Consider the following 21,189-nt stretch of genomic DNA (forward strand, 5'->3'; position numbering starts at 1 on the left):
AAAATTACAGATTGATGAAAACAATCCAAGATTCAAACAAATGGAGAGATATGTTCCACTTGGTTCCAGAGACTTGGCACATTACAGAGGTCAAATACAAATTAATTATAGACCGCACACAGTTCTTTGTTTTGTTTTTGGGCCACACCTGGCTCTGCACCCGGGAATCAGGTCACACGGGGTGTCAGGGGTGAGTCCGGGTTGGCTGCGGTCAGCAAGTGCCGTACCTGCTGGATTATCTCTCCGGGCCCCCTCAGACAGTTTTTACCAACATCATCCTACTCTCTCTTACAGAGAGAACAATTTACTCTAAAGTGTATACAGAAGCGCAAAGGGTGAAAGGCAACTAAGGCGGTGAGGAGAGCGGAGGCCAGGGCGGCTCGCAGGGCTGGAGCACGGGCTGGCATGACCCCCGAGCGTACAGCCAGGAGGATCCCCTGAACAGTACAGGGTGTGGCTCCCTCAAAACAAAAACATCAGAGAAATGAAAATCAAACCACAACAAGCTACCACCTCACAGCACACATAAAAAACTCAAAATAATCAGTGCCAGCCTGGAAAAGGAGAGCCCTGTCACCGGCGGGAAGGTCAGCAGCCGCACGACACGGACAGTTCCGGGCTCCGGGAAGGGCGACTCTGCTGTCAGAGAGAGCTCTCCCCAGGCACACGGGAACTCCCTCTCGAAAGGCCCCTGCGCCCATGTCACTGCAGCCTGGCTCAGGACCCCGAGTCCTAGAAACACCTTGAGTGCCCAAGAGCGGTGACGTGCCACACTGTGGGTGTGTGATGGTGCTTCCGGCTGTGAGACAGTGAGCCATCTGCTGTCGGGGACGGACTCGAGAGTGTCCCGCTTCCGCCAGAAGAGGCCACTACAGAACAAGCTCTCTCTAGTTGGGGGAGTACGCCCAGTGGGCTCCAACAGAAACAGAGCAGCGGGCAGGTGGTGGGGTGAGGGGTGGGAGCTGCAGGACCCCGGGACGGCGTGGAGTAAGGGGCACCAGCGCTGGGGTGGAGACACTGCGCGGAACCCCATCACGGAGGCACCGTCTGTCCTGGGGCCTCCGGCACAATTCTAACACGGGACAGACTCTCGCAGACCCCAGCGAACACAACACAACTGCCTACTGGACAGATGTGGCCCAGGGCCCGGGGCCAATCCTTTAAGTTTCTGGAAAACACCGTGATGGATCCATCAAGTCTTACTTGGTTTCTCCGTCTGACACGCCGACCACTCTAGCTTCTTCAAGGTGAGGCCAATTCACAAACACGGATTTTCCAAGGATGGATGAAGCCACATTCTCGACGCTCTGAAAGGAAGGGAAAGCGCGACAGGTCACTCACGCTCTAGTTTTTTTCCCCAAAAAAAAGCTCTACAGAAGCCGCCTTCGCCCGGTGCTCTCTGGGCCTCCTCCAGGCTTCGCTCTCCCTCTTCGTGACCGAATGGTCCCGTGGCTTTTGCCTCTAATTCACTGTGAATGCCCATCTCTCACTCAGACGGTGAGGGGGGCTCACCTGGGTGGACGGCCCAGCTGCAGGGCCCAGCAGTGCTCACACGTCCCTCTTCTGGCACGTGACACCTCCTTTTCGCTTTCAGCCCTCCCTCTCTCCTTTGTGACAGAATTTTTGCTTTGTGAGATGCCTTTTCTCCATGCAAGGTTATGTTTCTGCCTCCCGAGAAACCCCGTTACTTGTCTTCCTCTCCCCAAACCAGCAACTCTCGCTGAGATCCTCTATTCCAGCAAGCAGAAATTATTTTTCTGGAAATCAATCTAGGTAGCCATTACCTGACTCCAGTTTTCAGCCCCTGCGTTTGAACAAGTGATGCACTTGTGGATTTTATCTAGCTTTGTCCATACAGATCTCTCTGGATCTGCTTGGCCTGGTCCATCTCGATCCTTCTGGACCTACTTAGTCTTGGCCATGGATCTCTCTGGATCTACTTAGTCTCGTCCATCTGGATCTTTCTGGATATGCTTAGGCTGGCCTATCTGGATCTCTGGGTCTGCTTAGCTTGACCCATCTGGATCTCTTTGGATCTACTGAGTCTTGCCCATCTGGGTCTCTGGATCTGCCTGGCCTGTTGCAACTGGGTCACTTCCACACATCCTAGGTCCTTACCAACTGATATTTCTATCCCTGCAGCCTCTGAGACTTTCCACCTTCTTCATTTCCCTTCTGTGCAATCAAGTTCATGAACTCAGTATTTCAAGACGTCATAAAAAAGCCCCATCTCCTCCGAGCGGGCGTCAAGCTCCTCTACCTCCCTCAGCCTGGCCTACACTGTTCCCCAGCATAACCCTTGCCTGCCCCACTCAGGCACCCAGCCGGCTCCACACACCACACTTATTCTGAAAAGAGACAAAGAACTAAGAAAAAAATGTCAGAATCCAGAAGAGGTTAAAAGGAATTAAGATAATTATTTTTAAATCACTTAATCACTTACTGGGACACATCCGAGCCTGGGGGGGGGGGCACTGGAGTGGGGCGGCGCCAGCCCAAAACTCCAAGTGGTCCCGGCCGCCGGAAGTCACGCCCTCGACCCACCCTCGGCGCCATCTTGCTGACACAATCCACAGAGAAGCGGCAGGCATTCTGGTGAGCAACGCGGCCCGGACAATGCTCCGGACCCGAATCGGGGCCAGCAACACCGGGGGGGGGGGGGGGGGGGGCGCGGAAGGAGGAGGTGCCGCCAGCACACCTTCTCCAGATGGAACCCTGGCGACACTGAGCAGCAACTAACACGGCTCCAGGATTTGGGACTGGGACACATCCGAGCCGCGCGGCTGCTAATGCGGCCGCACGACCTTTTCTAAAACCTGAAAACATACAATCTTTGAATGGAAAACTAATTATCAAATGCCTCCTTATTAGGGTTATCTTGTTTGGGGATATAACTCCCACAACAATAGTGAGTTTTGTGTTGAAATATGGAACGTAATCAAGGTGAAGAGAAAATAAAGTGAAATTCATCAGTTATACAGTTGGGGTGGGGGGCGGGGGGTATACCAGGGATTTTGGTGGTGGAATATGGGCACTGGTGAAGGGATGGTGTTTGAATACGGTATAACTGAGACATAAACCTGAGAACTCTGTAACTTTCCACATGGTGATAAAATTTTTTAAAAAATAAAAATTTAAAAAAAAAAGAAAAAAAAAGTAAAAAAAAAATAAATCACTTAATCACTTAAAAAATCACAATAATCACTTAAAAAAAACCCAACCCTGCCATTTTATGCTCATTATGTCACAAACATATCCTTTCTGTTGTGTACATATGTCTTTACCACACCCTTACTTTGGGAAAACTTCTAGAATGACTGCATATTACTCTGGGGCTAAAGAGATCTGGTGCGTGACAAACACCTAGTAAGTGCGTGACAAATCACTCACCACGTCCTCTGAGTCTGGATCCACCAAAATCTCCAACATCATGTTCTCACCACGACTGCTTTGCTGGAACACTTGCACGCCACTTTTCTTCAAAAAAAACTTCGAGAGAATTCCAAATATTACATTTTAATTATTTTTCCACTGACCCTTTACATTTGATAAAGTGAAAAAAATCATGAAACTAAACAGCCTCTTACTTTGTGTTTGATGTGTTTCAGTGTAGGGAATCCACAGAAATACAAGGCCTTCTGGTCAACTTTGGTTATTCTGTTCTTGCTGATGTCTACACGCCAAGCATCTAAGGATATTATTTTGTATCTAGAAAATAAATGGAGACATTTAATTAAAAACTCAATCATACCAACACATCTGGCTTCTCAGCATTCTGCTGCTTATTTTGCAAGAATCATCCTTGCATCTAAACAAGGAATGACAATTCATCCCTTAAGACCAAGACAGAGCAGGACTCCCACTCTGCGTCACAGGACCAGACACGGCCATGTCTTGGACTATCGGGCAGAGATATTCCCCACTAATCTCAAACTGATCTGCTCATCGGCTTGACCAAGGTGTGCATAAAGCACAGTACAGAAGCCTCGTCGCCTCCATGCCCGGACAAAATAAAGAATCCCAACAGAGGTCACTAATTTGCAACTGGGTTTCCATCTTGGCAAGTTATTTGCAGGGAAGGTGGGAAAGAGAACACTGTGGGGCCAGCAAACAGAAGCTTTGGATTCCTTTTTCTCTGGCGGGGTAGCTGCGGAAAGCTGAGGCAGCAGCACAGCGCCGTGAAGCAGCGCTGGGCGGGGGAGAGGGACCGCTCCCGACCCCCCAGGCGCCCGGCAACACTACCTCGCGCGGCAGCGCTCTATGGTGGGGAACTTCTCTGGCCAGGGCGAGGCGTAGGGGAAGTCCGCGTCGCCGTCGTACCAGCACATGAGGCACTCGCTGTGCTGGTTCCTCTTCCTCTCCTCCTTCTTGAGGGAGTGATTGCACGTCTCCATGGCTTCCAGCAGTCGCTTCTGAACGGGACGATGAAGACACGGTTGGCTAAGCCCGAAAAGCCCGTTTTAACGTACAGAATAAGCCTCTTCCCGCCCCACAGAATCATGATCTGACTCTTGAAGCAGGATCTTAACTGACGGAAGCCTTCCCGTTCCGCTACATGAACACACTTCTCTGCCTCAGAGGCCTGGGGTCAGCTCTGCAGACCCCTCTCCGCCTGTTCCTCAACAAGGCCACGGGCCTCCAACGCCTGGACAACAGCAGAAAATCAAATGCTTCCCAAGACTGAAAATCTGTCATCTGACAGAAACCTGTGACTTTAATGAAGAAACCGCAAGAAATATCACAAACATTAATTCAAAATACTTTCGACTAAGCACCAAATAGTTCAGTCTTCTCACGAAAGCTCCTTTTATAAGATGACCTACAATTTAGGTTATTCAGATGATTTAGTCAAATAAATCTAAAACTGCAGTTTCAAATTACATGAAATAACCAGGTCAAAAGGCTTGAAATCAGGGAACGCGAATGGAAACTGGCTTGCGAGCCAGAGAGATACCCAGCGGGAAGGTGCCCGCTGCGTGCGCAGCAGAGCAGGGCCGGTCCCCTCAGGTGTGGCCCCTGAGCACCGCCCGTGTGGCCCCAACACCAAAGCTAGAACAAAGCGACTGAGGGGATGGGAGTCAAGGTCAGACCGGCACTACTCAGGGGAGACCCTGGCCCTGTGCTCAAGGGTCACTCCTGGTGGATGTGGGGCCACGACAGTGCTGGGCACTGAACCCGGGCTGGACACACGCAAGGCGAGGGCCCTGGACTAACTGGTGCGGGACAGGCGTGAAGTGAAGCGGCCACAGCTGGTCCTCTGGCCATTCCCGGGCCTCGAGCACCAGGGGTGAAACCGGGTGTGGTGAGCACAGCACCTGCCCTCCGAGAGCCACCGGGAGGAGCTTGTTCACGGCAGGCGCATGTTCGGGGGGAACGCGCCATCTCCACGCTGTGCCCCAGACGGGCACGCACACAAAGACACACAATATGCATCGTGCATCAAAGAAAAAATAAGTGTTTTTTGGAAGATACAGTAACTCATCTTGTGAGGGGCAGAGCAGGGAACAGACCCCAGGCCCCTACGGGAGAAGCGGGCACGGCCGTTAGAAGAAACGAAGTCCCGCCAGAGAATGAGCCTTCGCACCTGACTGATCAGGAGGGTCACAGTCCACCGGTCACTGAGCAAATCGAGACACCGGAGACATGCCAATGACACGAGTGGGGAACCTGAAAGGCTAGAAGGAAGCAGAGGCGCCATAAGGACAGCGCGGGAGGGTCTGTGGCGAGCCGGTGGCAGGGCCACGGTGACTACACCCGAAGCACACACAGTAGCACCACTTGTAACAGTGTTACCGCAATTAAAAACTTTTTTTTTTTAAATAAAAATTCAAAAAGGCCACAAGCAACCAGTGCTGGCAAGGGCCTGGAAAACCAGGAAGAATCATACACTGTTGGTGGCGATTCAAGCTACTCCACCTCGTATGGGAGCCGGTCTGGAGGCCTCTCAGGCCAGTGACGGGAGACGCGCCTGAGCCAGGGCTGCAGTGACACAGCTGGCCCGAGTATAGTCACCACCTCCGCAGGACATGTGCGTGCCTGGACTGACCGCAGAGCTGCTGGCGCAGCCATGACCAGGAACAAGTCAAGCGCCCGAGGAGAGGGGACACGGCGAGGGGTCACGTGTCTGCAGACACCAATCAGCTCACAGAAAGGGATTTAAAGAAAAAGGGATGAATAGAGCCTTTTGCTGAAACATGGGCGGAAGAGGACAGGGCTGTGCTAAAGCAAAAGAAACCAGGACAAAGAGTAACACTGAGTGATGTAATACTTCACTCATATGCAGGCTATAAGGCGTCGCGGCTTTACACACTTAGAGGATATAAAGGAAACAGACAAAGCTAAGGGAAAACAAGTGCTTCAACAAGGCTGAGGCGATGGGAGAGGGAGAGGGCCGGGTGGGGTGACCCCCGGCCTGGTGAAAGGTTAAAGGTCCTTAGGTGGGGACTGCACTCTTGAAATATCCAACAGGCCATCCCGCGTGTGACGGGCCCAGCACCAACCTCGTCTATGAACGGGATGAGGACCACGGCCTCCCACTCCTGCTGCTTCCCGTTCAGGTCCGTCTTGAAGTCCGGAGGGTAATACTCTATGATTGGTGAGTCTTCACTGGTCATCAGGTGCTGGGAAAATACAGACAGCATTATTAGGAACGTAAGAGCCCATCAATTTTGAATATGCTACCTTATAATGAAAAATTTGCTTTACTTCTGTTGCTTTGGGTCACACCCAGCTGTGCCCAGGGCTTATTTCTGACTCTGCAGTCAGGAATTACTTCTGGCAGTGCTGGGGGGGACCACTGGGGGTGCCGGGGATTGAACCCGAGTCAGCTGCATGCAAGGCAAGCACCGTCCCTGCTGTACTATTGCTCCGGCCCACTGATAATTTGAAACTTTTAAGCAAAGCAAAACGAGATTTCTCCCCATCAGACCCGTGTGGGCTCACTGCTGGGACCACAGGGGGCGCCGCAGGGTGACCCAGGCCCGGCTGCATGCGAAGCCGACCCTGTGCTCTGCCTTTGGCGCCTACAGAGGATTCCGTAACAGAGGCAGACAGAGAAAGCTAGAAATGCACTCTAGGAGATAAACATGGATGGCTAGGATATAAAAGTTTTAAGGAAGTAAAACACTACTTCTCAGGTGATATTTAAATTGGTATTTAATACCAATGCATCTCGGGCACAAAATCATCTGAACAGACGTAGTGGAAAACGCTCCCGGTGCACTGGCCAGCAGGACTAGCGCCACTGTCTCTACGGACAGGGTGGACAGAAGGGAGAGGCGGGAGAGCCAGGGCGGAGGATGAGGGCAGGTGACTCTCTGAAAGCCCGGGGGTGGGGGGGTGGGGGCACGGCGCCACTGCTCACACAGCATTGTGTGAGGGGGGCGGCAGTGTGTGTCTGCGGCAGGGATGCAGCAGACCTCGGGAGGGGGAAAGCGAAGGGTTTTGCGTGTGCCAAGGCCACTCAGAGATCTAGAAGACCGCATATAGACAATAGACCCCCACGTTCAGCCACTAGCCTAAACCCGTATTTAGCTGCTGACAAACTGGCACTGTGTTTCTAGGGTCCTAGAACTGCTCCTCCAGACCCAAGGGGCATCAGGGCTTTCCGGACCCACCTGGTAGCACTCGGGCAGCAGACTCTTGCTGGCTGCCGGCAGGACGGCGAGCAGCTGCTCGAAGGGCTTGAAAGGCTTCCCGAGCTCAAACTGGATCTGCAGCGCGCTGATGTTGCGGATGTCGGACAGGAAGGGGGCGTAGTGGTAGGGGTAGAACCTGCAAGGCAGGACTGGCTTGTGAAAACAGGAAAATGGATCCAAAATACCAATATCTACTTTTGATTATTAAAAAATTGTTAAGTAATAAGCAGAACATCAGCTACAAACTTTTTTCTTGAGCAATGGGATGAGGAGAGAGGATAGCAGGGAAGCTTCCCCTGCCGGCTGTCACCCAGGTTCGATCCCCAGGGCCCTGTGTGGTTGTGGGTCGTGTTGGGAGTGACCCCTGAGCACAGAACCACGAGCAAGCCCTGAGCACTGTCATGTGTGGCCTGAACAGCACAAGAAAAAATAAAATGGAAACTGAGGCTACTATGTGATGCCAGTACAGGACCCATTTCTCGGGCCGGGCTTGGCCCAGCTGAGCACACACGCTTACGCGACCACTACGCGCACACACGAACACCAATAGTCTCGGAGGTGAGCGTGACCCTGCGTGTGTCTGCAGGGGAGGTCACCTGAACCCGGCCGCTCCCCTCAGGGGACTCGGGAGCCCCTGCTCACCCAGCCCCGCTTCGAGCTGCAGAAGCTCCTGCCTGCACGGGTCGTGCTTGAGTGTTGGGCGAAGGACGACACGCCCACCGTCACAACTGCTGTCCGGGGACCCTCTAGCCCCCCCGCCTCGTCTGCCACTCCCGAAGATTCTCGGCGGTTCAAGGCGGCTGCCACAGGTGCGGGGCTGCTCCAGCCGGGCTCGGGGGCCTGGGCCGCACCCCCCCACACGCTCAGGGACCGCCGCACGGGCCTGCGTCTCCCCACGCGCACAGCCTCTGCGACTCCGCCCGACAGGGTCTAACCTCAGGGAGAGATCTTGACAGAGCCCTAGTATGCTTCCCGTCTGATAAAGGGTACAAAACTGATGAAGGAAAATGCTCCTACAGCACAGCCCTGGCCAAGTGGCCTGGGGCAGGGGAGTCGGGAGTCAGAAGGGCACGTGGCCTAACAGTTCAGCCTGGTGGGCCGGGCCGGACTCTCGGGTCTGGCCCCGGGAAGGTGCCCAGTCTCTGCTTCGCTCTCTCCCTCGGACAGGGCGGAGGACCCGCTCAGTGCCCACGGGCAAGAGGACTCCTGGAGAAGCTCTCCAAGTGCTCGGCCTTAACGCGGGCAGCGAGGGGGAACACGCGTCCTCAAAAATGCCAGAGCAAGAGCTTTTCCCTTTGGGATTGTTTTCTGAACTGCTTGGAGACTAGTTTGGATAGAGATTCTTCTTCTAAGGCTCTTGGTACATCAAGCCATCATTAGTGCCACACGCTCTGGAATGAATTAGTTCTGTTGCAGTGACTTAAAACAAAGCTGGGTGGAAATGCCTTGCAACAAACTAAGTGACGTTGTTACACAAAAGTATCTATTTTCCCCAGTCATGTTTTCTGTTTGTTGTTAGTCATTTGGTGGATAATTATGAAATGTAGAGAGAATCTGCTGGAATAGAAAACACGAGGAATACAGAAAACCAACACTATTTTCAGGGAAAGCAAGATTCCTTTTCTGCACTCTCATTGGTATAACGTTCAAATAGCCCATTTTGCAAAAATTACTCTAACAGAAAAACTCTTTTTAACCCCTGGCAGTGCTCAGGGCTTACTCCCGACTCTGGATTCAGGGATCACTCTTGGCGGTGCCCAGGGCAGGTGCCAAGGATCAAATCCAGGTAGGTCAGCAGGACAAGCAGCCCACCCCTGTGTTATTGCTCGAGCCCAGAAAAACTTTTTCAAACACAAAGACGTAAAGAGGAATATAATGAACACGTCACCACACATAATCGCGCAGACCCAATAATCATTAAGACTCTGTCATACCAGATCTATCAAGACAAGGTCTTACATTCTTTTTTTTTGCTTTTTGGGTCACACCCAGCGATGCACAGGGGTTCCTCCTGGCTCTGCACTCAGAAATTACTCCTGGCGGTGCTCGGGGGACCATATGGGATGCTGGGAATCGAACCCGGGTTGGCCGCATGCAAGGCAAATGCCCTCCCCATTGTGCTATCGCTCCAGCCCGGTCTTACATTCTCAGATGAACAAAGACCAAAACAAAGAAAGGATATTTGTCTGAGGTCTTTGAACTATTTTCGTGTCAATTTATCATATTTAGTTTAAACTAGGACTTAGTTAAATGGAGCTAGAGGTATCCCTGGTTAAAGACACAATGACCAGAACATGAGAGCACGACATCCCAACGACGCATCCCGTGACGAGAAAGATGCTCACCAGCTCCAGGACTGTACCCCGTGGTAGTAGTAGTGCAGGACCCACTGGATGGCCTGCACGTAGCACGCGGCCTGAGCTGCCAGGAAGTCGCTGGAAGGGGAAAAGATCATTTTTATTAGAGCACTTTGCGATTTTAAGAGACGGGCCACTGTCTTTGGGGCAATGCGTCCACTGGCCTCACATTTCAACTCATATACACTATCTGACGAGCATGTGAAGAATTATAATGAGAAAGACTGTCTGCCTTCTCCGTACTGGCTTCAGCGTGAGCCCACGGGCTCAGGGTTCCTCTCAGCGGTGATGCCAGGGACAGTGAGTCCAGCTCACTGCATGCAAGAGAAGTCTCTCCAACTTTGCAATTTTTAATAAAGAAATATAAAACTTGCTAGTTACACAAGCTCCTCTAAAAAACTTGTGAGTTGAAACAGCTACAAAATTTACGAAACAAACAAAAAAAAATCTTTCTTGCTTGCAATCTTAATTATAACAATGCTGTTTTCTGAAGAATGAACTTTACTGCTTTAACGTCAAAGCATCGATTAGAAACATACTCAGACACCACGTCCACTCCCATCTTGGCCATGTAGTACGTCCTCTTGTACTGCCTGAACTCAGTCTCAAACAGGTCGTCATCTTCAGGCTCATCCTCGAGATTATCTGGGGGAAAAGACCAGAAAAGCAGTGGCTGACAATTACGATACTCTGCTTTCCTCCCAAGACTCTATTACAAACATATACCAAAGTAACTGTTTATAAACTCTCGGACGCCCATTACCTCCAAAGTTACCAAGTCAGAATGAGTAAAGGAAACAATACAATAATGACCATCACGGAAACAGCATGAAGCACACAGGCTGAACTCACCCTTCGATGCTGCCATTTCTTCATTTTTGTCTAAAGCAGCCCAACACAAGTTTTCCCGGTCCTACAAAAATTATAAATCAATACAAAATTAAAGGCAAAATGTATTAAGACGAGTCATTTCATAGGGAGACACTATAAAAACTTGTTCTAAAAATAATTCTTTAACACTGTGTAGATAATTTTGGTTTTACATGATTCATCCTGAAAGGCTATAACATCTTTACTGCGTACAATTTAACACCCAGTTTTTTCAAACATACACAGTAACTCTCACAATATAAAAAAATATTAAATATATGTAACTAATTATACATTTATTCCAGGTAAAAAATGTCCCCCAAATTTCACCGACACAAAGGTGCAAAATAATGTCAAATTTCTGTGTCATTTATCTCAGTTTAATGTTGTGATGACAGCTTCTGAGCTGCCGACAATCTACAACTGCGTGCAACGACTGAAACACCAACTCCAGCCTCGATCCCACTCCCGACGCTGCCCCTCCACTTCCCCTTCTCCTCGCAGGCTTCTCTGTCCCCGCCCCCAGCGCCTTCCTCCCTGTCATCTTACTTCTCTCCTCCCCTGCAGGTCTAGCCAGGGATTCTCCCCTCGGCCTTCCCCTTCCTGTCCCTGGACCTTCCTGCCTGCAGCTCCCACTCTCTGTGCTCATTCTCTCCTTAAAGTGAACCGCATGGGTCTAGAGGACACGGAACCGGACAGGACCAGGGATCGCTGTGAAGCGTCTGCACGCTCAGGTTCCTCCAAAGCGGCAGAGCCTGTCTTCCCAAGAGCAGAACCCATATCTTCCCAAGAGCAGAACCCAGAATAGGGACTGGTCGCCACAAAGTTAGAACGGCCACGCAGCCAGAAGGAGTGAGGGAGCACCGCTCTTCTCGGAGAAAGAGCTGGCAGGTACAGACCTAAATACAACCTAAATAAACCCAAACTCAGGTGACAAGGAACATACTGGAAACTCATCAGTTTCATTAGAGCCCAGTGAAGAGTTACAGACAGGACGAGGCAATTTCAGAAGAGGTCTTTCATGCCAACACTAGTAAGACATCCGTTAGGGCACATTGGACATTTTTCACTCGGTACCAGCATTCGCTGATGCTATTGTTCATTTACTGAGCACAGATGCACTTACTAGCTAGAAGCTCCCAATTATTCTTAACTAAACCTACTGCTATTATTTTCATATGTGATTTTAAATAGAAATTATTTCTAAAAAAGTCACTGATCTATCTCCTAACATTAAATCATATATCACTGTATCGCTGTCATCCCATTGCTCATCGATTTGCTCGAGTGGGCACCAGTAACATCTCTATAGTGAGACTTGTTACTTTTTTGGCATACCAGTACACAACGGGTAGCTTGCCAGGCTCTGCCGTACGGGCGGGATACTCTTGGTAGCTTGCCAGGCTCTCGTAGAGGGACGGAAGAATCGAACCTGGGTTGGCCACATGCAAGGCAAATGCCCTACCCGCTGTGATATCGCTCCAGCCCACTAAATCATGTAAGCAACTACGTTTTTATTTTATCTTATTTTTTTGGGGGGGGAGCTTGGGCCACACCTGTTCAGGATCACTCCTGGTGGCTTGGCGGACCAAATGGGGTGACAAACATCAAAGCCTGGGTGGCACACACAAGGCAGGAGTCCCACTGGCCCCTTAAAAATCAACATTTCATGGTTAAAGAAACTTTGGTACATCTACACAATGGAATACTATGCAGCTGTTAGAAAAGATGAAATCATGAAATTTGCATATAAGTGGATCAACATGGAAAGTATCATGTTGAGTGAAATGAGTCAGAAAGAAAGAGACAGACATAGAAAGATCACACTCATCTGTGGAATATAAAGTAGCAGAATGGGAGACTAACACCCAAGAGTAGTAGAGATAAGAACCAGGAGGTCTGCCCCACAGCTTGGAAACTGGCCTCACATGCTGGGGGGAAAAGACAGCTGAGACAGGGAAGGAACCACCAAGTAGAGGATGTTGGGAGGACCCATTTGGGTTGAAAGCTGCGTGCCGAAAGTAGACTACAGACCGAACATGATGGCCACTCAATACCTCTATTGCAAACTAAAACACCCAACAGGAGAGAGAACAAAAGGGAATGCCTGCCGCAGAGGCAAGGTGGGGTGGTGGGAGGGATACTGGGAACATTGGTGGAGGAGAATGGGCACTGGTGGAGGGATGTAAAGTAAATGCAAACATGAAAGTTCATAAGTTTGTAACTGTACCTCATGGTGATTCACTAATAAAAATTAAAAAAAAAATCAACATTACAAAAATAGGATTTTCTGGGTTCTTAGATGTAGAAACGTTTTCTACACTTAGGAAAGAACCAAGAAGACACAGTGTTGTTCTTTAAGAGGAAAAACAAAAAACTGATTTTTAAAAATGACAGCACCTAAGAGAAAAAGGAACCAAAACCAACTTTCTAAAGAGAAGAAATTAAACTGAACTGAGGCAACCCGCCAATCGTGGGAAGAAAAAGGATTTAGAAATACCAGCTCTACCTTCAAGCTCAAACATTGAAAGGACACTGAAAAATTGGACACCTTTGATTTCTTCTTCTCCTTGTAGTTCAAGGCTTCCTCCGCGGCGGCGCCTGCAGCTTCGTTGAGGTACTTGTTACCAACTTTGCTCTCAAACCACTTGAGGTCCACAAACACTTCGCTGAAGTGCTCCCGGTCGAACTGCAGAGAGTTTGGTCACGTGAGACCCTCGGCGCGTGCCCAGAGCGAGCCGCCCCGCCGCTCCCAGGGACCAGCTCTGGGAAACGGGGAATCCGAGCGCCGGACCTTCTGTACCCGGGGAGAGCGCACCGGAAACAAGTAGCTGAGGGCGTTATTCCTCACCCCTCGGGAGGGCAGCGTGAGGATCAGAAAACTCCTCCCCCCGGTTTTATGAAATTAGTCAGATGTTCATTTACATCTCCCTGGCCCAAGGAAACATCACCCTGTAGTACTCACATCTGATAGTTTCACAAGGTACTTCTCAAAACGAGGTAAGTTGAGGTGCCCGCTTTCATTAATGTAGCCTAGAAGGACAAGTCCGACATTTACACTGGAAGCTGACGTTATTTTCTTCAGACAAGTTACCAGGTTCTTTTCACAGAATGGAGTGTTGGCATTACACTAAGCAAGACAGCAAACGTCGGCGCATTTGCTAACAGCCGTGAGATAGGTCCAGCAGCCGCTGTGTCTGGCGGCTGGCGGGGAGGGCTGGCCGGAGGCTTTCTCAGCAGCCCATGTATCATTCACCTCAGGCTGAAAACCCCTTCCTCCTATGAAACCCTCCATGCCTGCCCATTCAGAATTACTGAACTTTTAGGCTTAAAAATGAAACGAGCAATGAAGAACCAGTAACTTCTATTGGTCGTCTTGAGCAATTAAAAGTGGACATGAGTTTGCTACCAACAAACCAATCAATCAGGACTGACTTTGGTAATTTTCTTTAATTTACATCAGAGATAGTTCTTCTTCTTCAGTTTTGTTTTTGGCCACACCCGGCAGTGCTCTTAGTCCTGGCTCTGCACTCACGAGTCACTTTTAGCAGTGCTTGGGGATGCCGGGAATTGAACGTGGGTCGGCTATGTGCAGGGCAAACGTATATTGCTCTAGCCCAGAAACAGAACAAAGAAACCCCATTTTCCCCTTACATTAGCTATGCATGTGATAATCTAATAAGCCGAATGACTTTTTATTTTGGTTAACTGAGTGCCAGTGAGAGTAGGTCTGAGTGGCTCTGAAGAGCATTTTTTTTTTTTCCTTTTTGGGTCACACCCAGCGATGCTCAGGGGTAACTCCTGGCTTTGCACTCAGGAATTACTCCTGGCGGTGCTTGGGGGACCATATGGGATGCCGGGGATCGAACCCGGGTCGGCCGCGTGCAATGGGAACGCCCTACCCGCTGTACTATCGCTCCGGCCCCTTAAGAGCATTTCTTACCCCCGAGTTCTGGTAGGACGCTGATATACGTTCCATAAAGTAGAGGCAGTGCATCATGATTAATATGTAAATGAGGTAGATGGGGGATAAAATCATTGCCAACAAGAAATCCCATCAAAATCCAATCATCTATTATCCTTTCAATGTCGTACTTAAATGTAATCTTGTCCTACGGCCAAGAAGAAAAGCAGTCAGACCCTCGGGCATTCTGCACGGTCCTCCCTGCCCTCGGCTTCAAGGTACTTACTTTCAACGATGAAAACTCATAGTCAATATATTCTCTCATTAAAGATAAGTGTAGGAGATGAAATGTGGTTTCTTCTGGCGCACATATTCTGTAACAGGATGATTCAGAGGGTTAACTGTATTTTACAAATTTTTCAAAATTCAAATTTAAAAATGTCGCAAAGATTAAAACCAAATCTATCATTAGAGCACAGTTTATGTAGTCAAAATATGTAATTTATATAAAACCTGCAGGGCAATATAAAGCAATAAAATTGCAATTATAATAGATAAAACAAAGAGTTAAAAAAATGGCCTATATTTTATTTTTTTTGTGTAAGAAAGCCTAAATTGTACATAACTGACTTAAAAACCTACTAAGCCATTTAACCTTGAGTCCATTTAAGGTTGGTTACAGGCAGAAAATACTCCAAATATATGAGTTCATACATAAAAAGTTCTCATCAATACAATTCCAAAGTTCCTGGAAACTGCTATTTTAAGCAATGTAATATAAAATATTAATTTTACTATAGTGGGAATATTTCTGGTCATAAAAGCATCACTAAACTTCTAAGCAAAAGCCTTAGATACCTCTAACATTAAAATAAATAGCATATTCATTCATTTTGCTGACCTGTAAATTCCAGTTTTCTAGAGCCTATTCTGGCAGCTATGGAGACTCAAATAAATAATATTTATTTTTCACTGTTTTGGTGTGTGACAAGTAAATTGACCCGAATAATATGGTGCTTGTCCACCAGCGTAGTCACACACGCATGCACTCACTCGTGTGGAAAAAACCCACAGTCATTTAGCAGGAAAAGTGCTTCTCGAAATTCAACATGCTTCTATGATAAAAGTATTCAGAAAAAATTTCAGCAAAGTCAGGAATAAAGGAAAGTACTTGATAACAGGAACTGGGGGAAGTTGGTAAAAACAAATGCATCAACATCATACTTAATGATAAAGATAAAAACCTTTTCTCCAAAAGTCAGGAATAAGACAAAGATGCTTGTTTTTCACACAGTTTCACTGTGTTGGAAATTCAAGCCAGAACATTTTAAGCAAGAAAATGACATTAAAAACAGAAAAGACACAAGCAACTCTCCAGGAGGCCGCAGATCTAGCACAAAGGTTGGAGTGAGGGTCTTGCTTGCTTGTCATACCCGCTGGGACCTCCAGGCAGCCCCCAACACTGGTGGGGGACTCTGACCCTCAGGGTAGAAGATCAAGACACAGAAATCAATTCAGTGTCTCTGTACTAGCCACAAGCAACGCATGAGGGAAATGAAACAACCCCATCCACAGTACCACCCAGAAGACTTTGAAACACTTGATAACAAATCAAAGGAAACAAAATCAAAAGACTAAGCTCCTACAGAGAACACTTTAAGGCTTGCAGGGGTGAGGGTGTGGGAGCACCCAGGGCAGCAATACAGTGGGTAGTGTCAGCCCTGCATGTGGTTGACCTGGGTTCCATCCTTGGCATCCCAGATGTCCCCTAAGCCAGCCAGTGCTGATTCCTGGATGCAGAACCAGGTGTCAGCCCTGAGCACAGCTGGGCATAGCCCTAAAACAACAACCAAAAAGAGGGGTGAAGTTGGTCAAAAGACAAACTTACAGCCTAAGCTAAGTCAGCCCTGGGGTATAATACATACATGATGGTGATGATCTTTTTAAATATATGTATTAAAGGAAAATAAAAAAAGAAAGTAGACATAATAACTTGTACAGCAAAAATACAAAATGATGCAGAAAGAAAAGAATAAAAATGTAGGCATTCCATCTTAATGAATCTGAATACCTAACATTAAGATGTAATGATACAGAGCTGTCAGAATTAACTACTCAAAGGAATTTTTGGATTCAATGATAGACCCATTAAATCCCAAAGATCTTTTCAAAAACAGAAAAAGTCATGCTAAAAATTATTAGTCTCAGCAGACTCTAAATGGCCAAGTTAATTTTTTTTTTAAAAAAATATGGAATGCTTTGGGCTGGAGAGATAGCACAGCGGGTAGGGCGTTTGCCTTGCACGCGGCCGACCCGGGTTCAAATCCCAGCGTCCCATATGGTCCCCCTGAGCATGACCAGGGGTAATTCCTGAGTGCAAAGCCAGGAGTAACCCCTGTGCATTGCCAGGTGTGACCCAAAAAGCAAAAAAAAAAAAAAAAAAAAAAAAATGGAATGCTTCATGAATTTGCATGTCATCCTTGCGCAGGGGCCATGCTAATCTTCTCTGTATCGTTCCAATTTTAGTATATATGCCGCCAAAGCGAGCACTGGCCAAGTTAATCTTGAACAAGAAAAAAAGTCCTAGGTCTCACCCTTCCAAATAACCAAAATAGTGGGGTCTTGACAAAAAGAAAGAATACCAAAAACCAAAACAATACCAACAACAACAAAAAAAACCCTTTCAAACAAATGGGACAGAATACAGAAATAAAACTGCCCATACACGGTCATGTGGTTTTCAGCCAGTGTGCTAAGATAAGACCTCTCAACACAAGATGCTAAGAATACTGCATGTCTACGTGAAAAAGAATAAAGCTGGAACCTTGTACCATGTACAAAAATTGACTTCACATGACCAAAAGCCTCAAGTAAAAGCTAAAACTCCAAAACTCTTAGAAAGTGAAAAAAAACAAAAAATAAAAAAAAGAACACAACCTTACAACAGTGGATTTCGCATTGACTTCTTAACAGCAAATTAAAAATATAGACAGCAAAGGGAAAAAAGAGTGGGTTTCATCAAATTTCAAACTTTTGTGTATCAGACACTAGGATGGAAATACATTTCAGATCAGATAGTTACTAAGAAGTTAGCACACTTTTTTTTCTGGGCAGTACTTAGGGCTTAGTCCTGGCTCTGTACTTGGGGAGACCCAGTAGGTGTGGGAATTAGCACGGGGTTCTGTCACATGCAAGGCAAGGGCGTCACTCCAGTACCTTTCTCCAGCCCCCCCTCTAACATTCTTTTTGTTTTGGGCCCGAACCCGGTGGTGCCGAGGGTTTATTCCTGGCAGGGCTGGGCCCACAGACGTGCTGCTATGGATCTAACCCAAACTGGCTGCGTGCAAGGAAAGTGCCCTGTACTTCTGTGCTCTCACCCACCCCTGACATTCTTCATTTCCATCCTTCCTACCAACGTACGACTGACTTACCTTTGCGTCTTTTTGCCGCCAAACCGAACCTCTTCTCGTAAGAGAGAGAAATGTGCTTCATGGCTTGTTAATCCAAGCATGATCTGTTGGAAAAATGATTACAAAAAGTTTCTCTTCTCTCATTCATACAGTATCAAATTCAAAGAAGTCAGAGCAAAACACATCTGATACAGTCACCACCATGCTTATTCAAGGACAATAAACAAGAGCACCTTAGGAGTAAACACATACTAAAAAGTAATTCATAAGTGGATTATGTGGAGGGCAAAGGGGGTGTTCCTGTTTGGTGGCTTCAGGGTTTGGACACAGCTGGCAGTGCTCATTTCCACTATTTTAGAACCTTGGGAACAGCAACAGTAATCACATTTATTTCCCCAGCCAGAAAAACTCCTGACTCAGAATAAACAGCCTCGGTATTTCCCTGTGAGGTATAACAGCAAACACGGGACTTACCAGGTCAGCATCTAAACCATACAGGCAGTGCCTGGTGTTGGGGTCATGATCTGGCTTTGCTTTCTGGGATCTGATAAATTCCATGATTTTATGTTCGCCTTCTCCAGGAGTCTTAATAGAGTGTTTGAAAAGACACAGGTTAGATGTTCTGCCTCAGAATCTTACGTTCTTTAAAAAGTTCTTAGATAGAGAAAAAAGAAAAATAACGACCTCATGGCCCGAGAAGTAGATGGTAACTCCTTGCCACGACTTGTCTGTAGAAATTTTTAGATTTTCAGTTCCTATAAATAAAAAGTTTTACAAGATTAACCTGAAAAATACATAAGAACAATGAGTCCCAAGAGACAACATAAAACTGGATCTGGGTTTTCGAGGAGTGGCTGGGTCACACATTCCAGAGAAGGGTGCACTCTCGGACACGGTGAAGAGCCAAGGGTGCCCTTGCCCGGACCAGCCTCACCACTGCGTCTCACTCGCACCACTCAAGAAAGAAACCAGCACCACAGGGAAAGCCCAGGAGAGTAACGACAGAAGGACGATCCAGACGCTCACCTGGGGGAGTTAGCACTGCCGCCCAGAAAGTTACGGACGTGGGAATGGAAGCATCATGATGAGCGTTTCGGGAAAGATGACAAGGTCCACTGAGGGACTCCAAGCGGGGGGGGGGGGGGGGGGGGGGGGGGGGGGGGGGTGGGGGGGGGGGGGGGGGGGGGAGGGGGGGAGGGGGGCCGTGCAGGGCCCAGGAGCATCCCCAGTGGTGCGTGTGGGCCCAGAGTGATATTCAAACCATATTCCAAGGCTCTGGCAATTCAGCCAACCCTGAGACAGGTAAGACTGGTTGCTACCTTCAATGATACGTGGTGTCATTTAATAACAGAGAAAACTTCCATCATCACCAAACAATTATCAAGATTTTCCAATTTTTGTCAAAGTAGCAGAGTATAATACTGGACAAAACTCGGAAAGTATTAAGTGTGTGGCCACATGAAAATTAAGCGTATTATACTGGTGAATCCACCAAAAGCCACAGAAACCCCGATTCTGGAGAAGTAGAATGCAGGCATGGCGGGACGTGTTTCTTAGCCTGAAGTGAGCCGCAGCCTCGTGGAGAAGCACCCGGCTCCCACGCGGCTTGGTTCGGGAAAGGTGGTGGAGGGGCGGGCTGGGTGCGGGTCCCGGGGACACCGGGGAGCCCTTGCAGGCCTCCCGGGCACTCAGGGCCGAGAGCCACGCCCGCCAGGGAGACGGCTGGGAGCCGGCAGACACAGTCAATCCCAAGCAGGAAAGCAACAGACGAAAAAGAAAATCATTTAAGGGTAAAAAAGTATATTTAAAGCCTCCCAGCGATTTTCTCTGGATGAGCCTACCTGGTGTGATGCAGTTGGAGTCGAACCTGGCCTCGGTGGGAAGGGTCTCTCCTTTCTCCACTGCCTTCTTGATTTTGTCCTCGGCCTCTTTCGCCGACCTTCAAAGGGAAGGGGAAACGTCACTCAGACTTTCCGGGGAAAGGCACGGAGATTTTACAGGAAGCCAGGCGCGAGTTAGAGGACTGATGCCTAAAATTTTAGTTCATTAATTTTAAGATTCAAAGCCAAAAGACAACTTGATAAAAATAAGCTGCAGACACGTTTTTCAGCTAAGTTTTATGGAAGTAAAATAATGTTGCACTGTAGCACTGTTGTCCTGTTCATCGATTTGCTCGAGTGGGCACCAGTAACATCTCCATTGTGAGACTTGTTACTGTTTTTTGATATAGAATATGCCACGGGTGGCTTACCAGGCTCTGCCATGCGGGCGGGATACTCTTGGTAGCTTGCCGGGCTCTCCAAGAGGGGCGGAGGACTCGAACACGGGTCAGCCGTGTGAAAGATGCACGCCCTACCACAGTGCTATCGCTCCAGCCCAAAAATAACGTTAAATAAACAAAACTGACACAGAACATTACAAATGCTGATTATAAAGTAACACCCAAGGGGGTTTCACCCAAGCTTCATGCCAAGGCCTCAGGAGGTGGTACTGCCCAGGCACCAGGTCGGGCACTGCTCTCCTGGGTCCCGGACCCTGAAATTATGCACTTCTGAGGTATTTTGGAGTTCATCTCAATGATCACTGCTGATAGAATCATTAACTGCAACCCCTGAAATTCCCGGTTTCCCTATTATGGTTTGTACAGCCATTTTATATTCTCTGTATCACATTTCTTCTGTTTAAAAAGCTGCTAGATTCTTCTTATAAGGAACATAAGGGATGCACTAGGTTTAAAAAAATCCTTTTTCAACACTAATAGCTCAAAAGAACATGAAGGAGAATCTGAAAATGTTTGCAGGGCCTGGAGAGGCAGCGCAAAGGGCAGAGGGCATGGGCTCAACCCCTGGCATCACAGAGCCTCCTCAAGCACCTTCAGGAGTGACCCCCCCAGCCCAGAACCAGGAGTGCTCCCCCAAGTACCTGCAGATGGAGCCCCAAACCCCAAAAAGTGAAAAAAGTGTTTCCAAGGCCCGATTCCTAGACCTTGAGACTAAGTTTGGGTGATGACT

The 21,189-nt window shown here is 48.2% G+C and overlaps 1 protein-coding gene and 1 non-coding gene across 2 annotated transcripts in view; both read right to left on the bottom strand.

Annotated features, from left to right (window-relative positions):
* XRN1 (5'-3' exoribonuclease 1) overlaps positions 1-21,189 on the bottom strand; it is a 60,099-nt gene that overhangs the window by 34,348 nt on the left and 4,562 nt on the right. The window contains exons 3-19 of the mRNA XM_055127134.1: positions 20,020-20,117; positions 18,863-18,933; positions 18,653-18,763; positions 18,200-18,282; positions 15,055-15,142; positions 14,808-14,976; positions 13,830-13,897; positions 13,416-13,553; positions 10,847-10,907; positions 10,534-10,639; positions 9,983-10,072; positions 7,617-7,773; positions 6,501-6,620; positions 4,243-4,412; positions 3,588-3,708; positions 3,391-3,489; positions 1,204-1,307 (exon numbers count right to left, since the gene is read on the bottom strand). Of these exons, the coding sequence (XP_054983109.1) occupies positions 1,204-1,307; positions 3,391-3,489; positions 3,588-3,708; positions 4,243-4,412; positions 6,501-6,620; positions 7,617-7,773; positions 9,983-10,072; positions 10,534-10,639; positions 10,847-10,907; positions 13,416-13,553; positions 13,830-13,897; positions 14,808-14,976; positions 15,055-15,142; positions 18,200-18,282; positions 18,653-18,763; positions 18,863-18,933; positions 20,020-20,117 (1,854 nt within the window). The remainder of the gene's footprint in view (positions 1-1,203; positions 1,308-3,390; positions 3,490-3,587; positions 3,709-4,242; positions 4,413-6,500; positions 6,621-7,616; positions 7,774-9,982; positions 10,073-10,533; positions 10,640-10,846; positions 10,908-13,415; positions 13,554-13,829; positions 13,898-14,807; positions 14,977-15,054; positions 15,143-18,199; positions 18,283-18,652; positions 18,764-18,862; positions 18,934-20,019; positions 20,118-21,189) is intronic.
* LOC129402789 (U6 spliceosomal RNA) lies at positions 17,212-17,318 on the bottom strand. The gene has a single exon (XR_008628832.1). It is a non-coding gene; the product is annotated as a U6 spliceosomal RNA (small nuclear RNA).

The sequence above is a fragment of the Sorex araneus genome, chromosome 2 (assembly GCF_027595985.1).
Source record: "Sorex araneus isolate mSorAra2 chromosome 2, mSorAra2.pri, whole genome shotgun sequence".
Classification (NCBI taxonomy): Eukaryota; Metazoa; Chordata; class Mammalia; order Eulipotyphla; family Soricidae; genus Sorex; species Sorex araneus.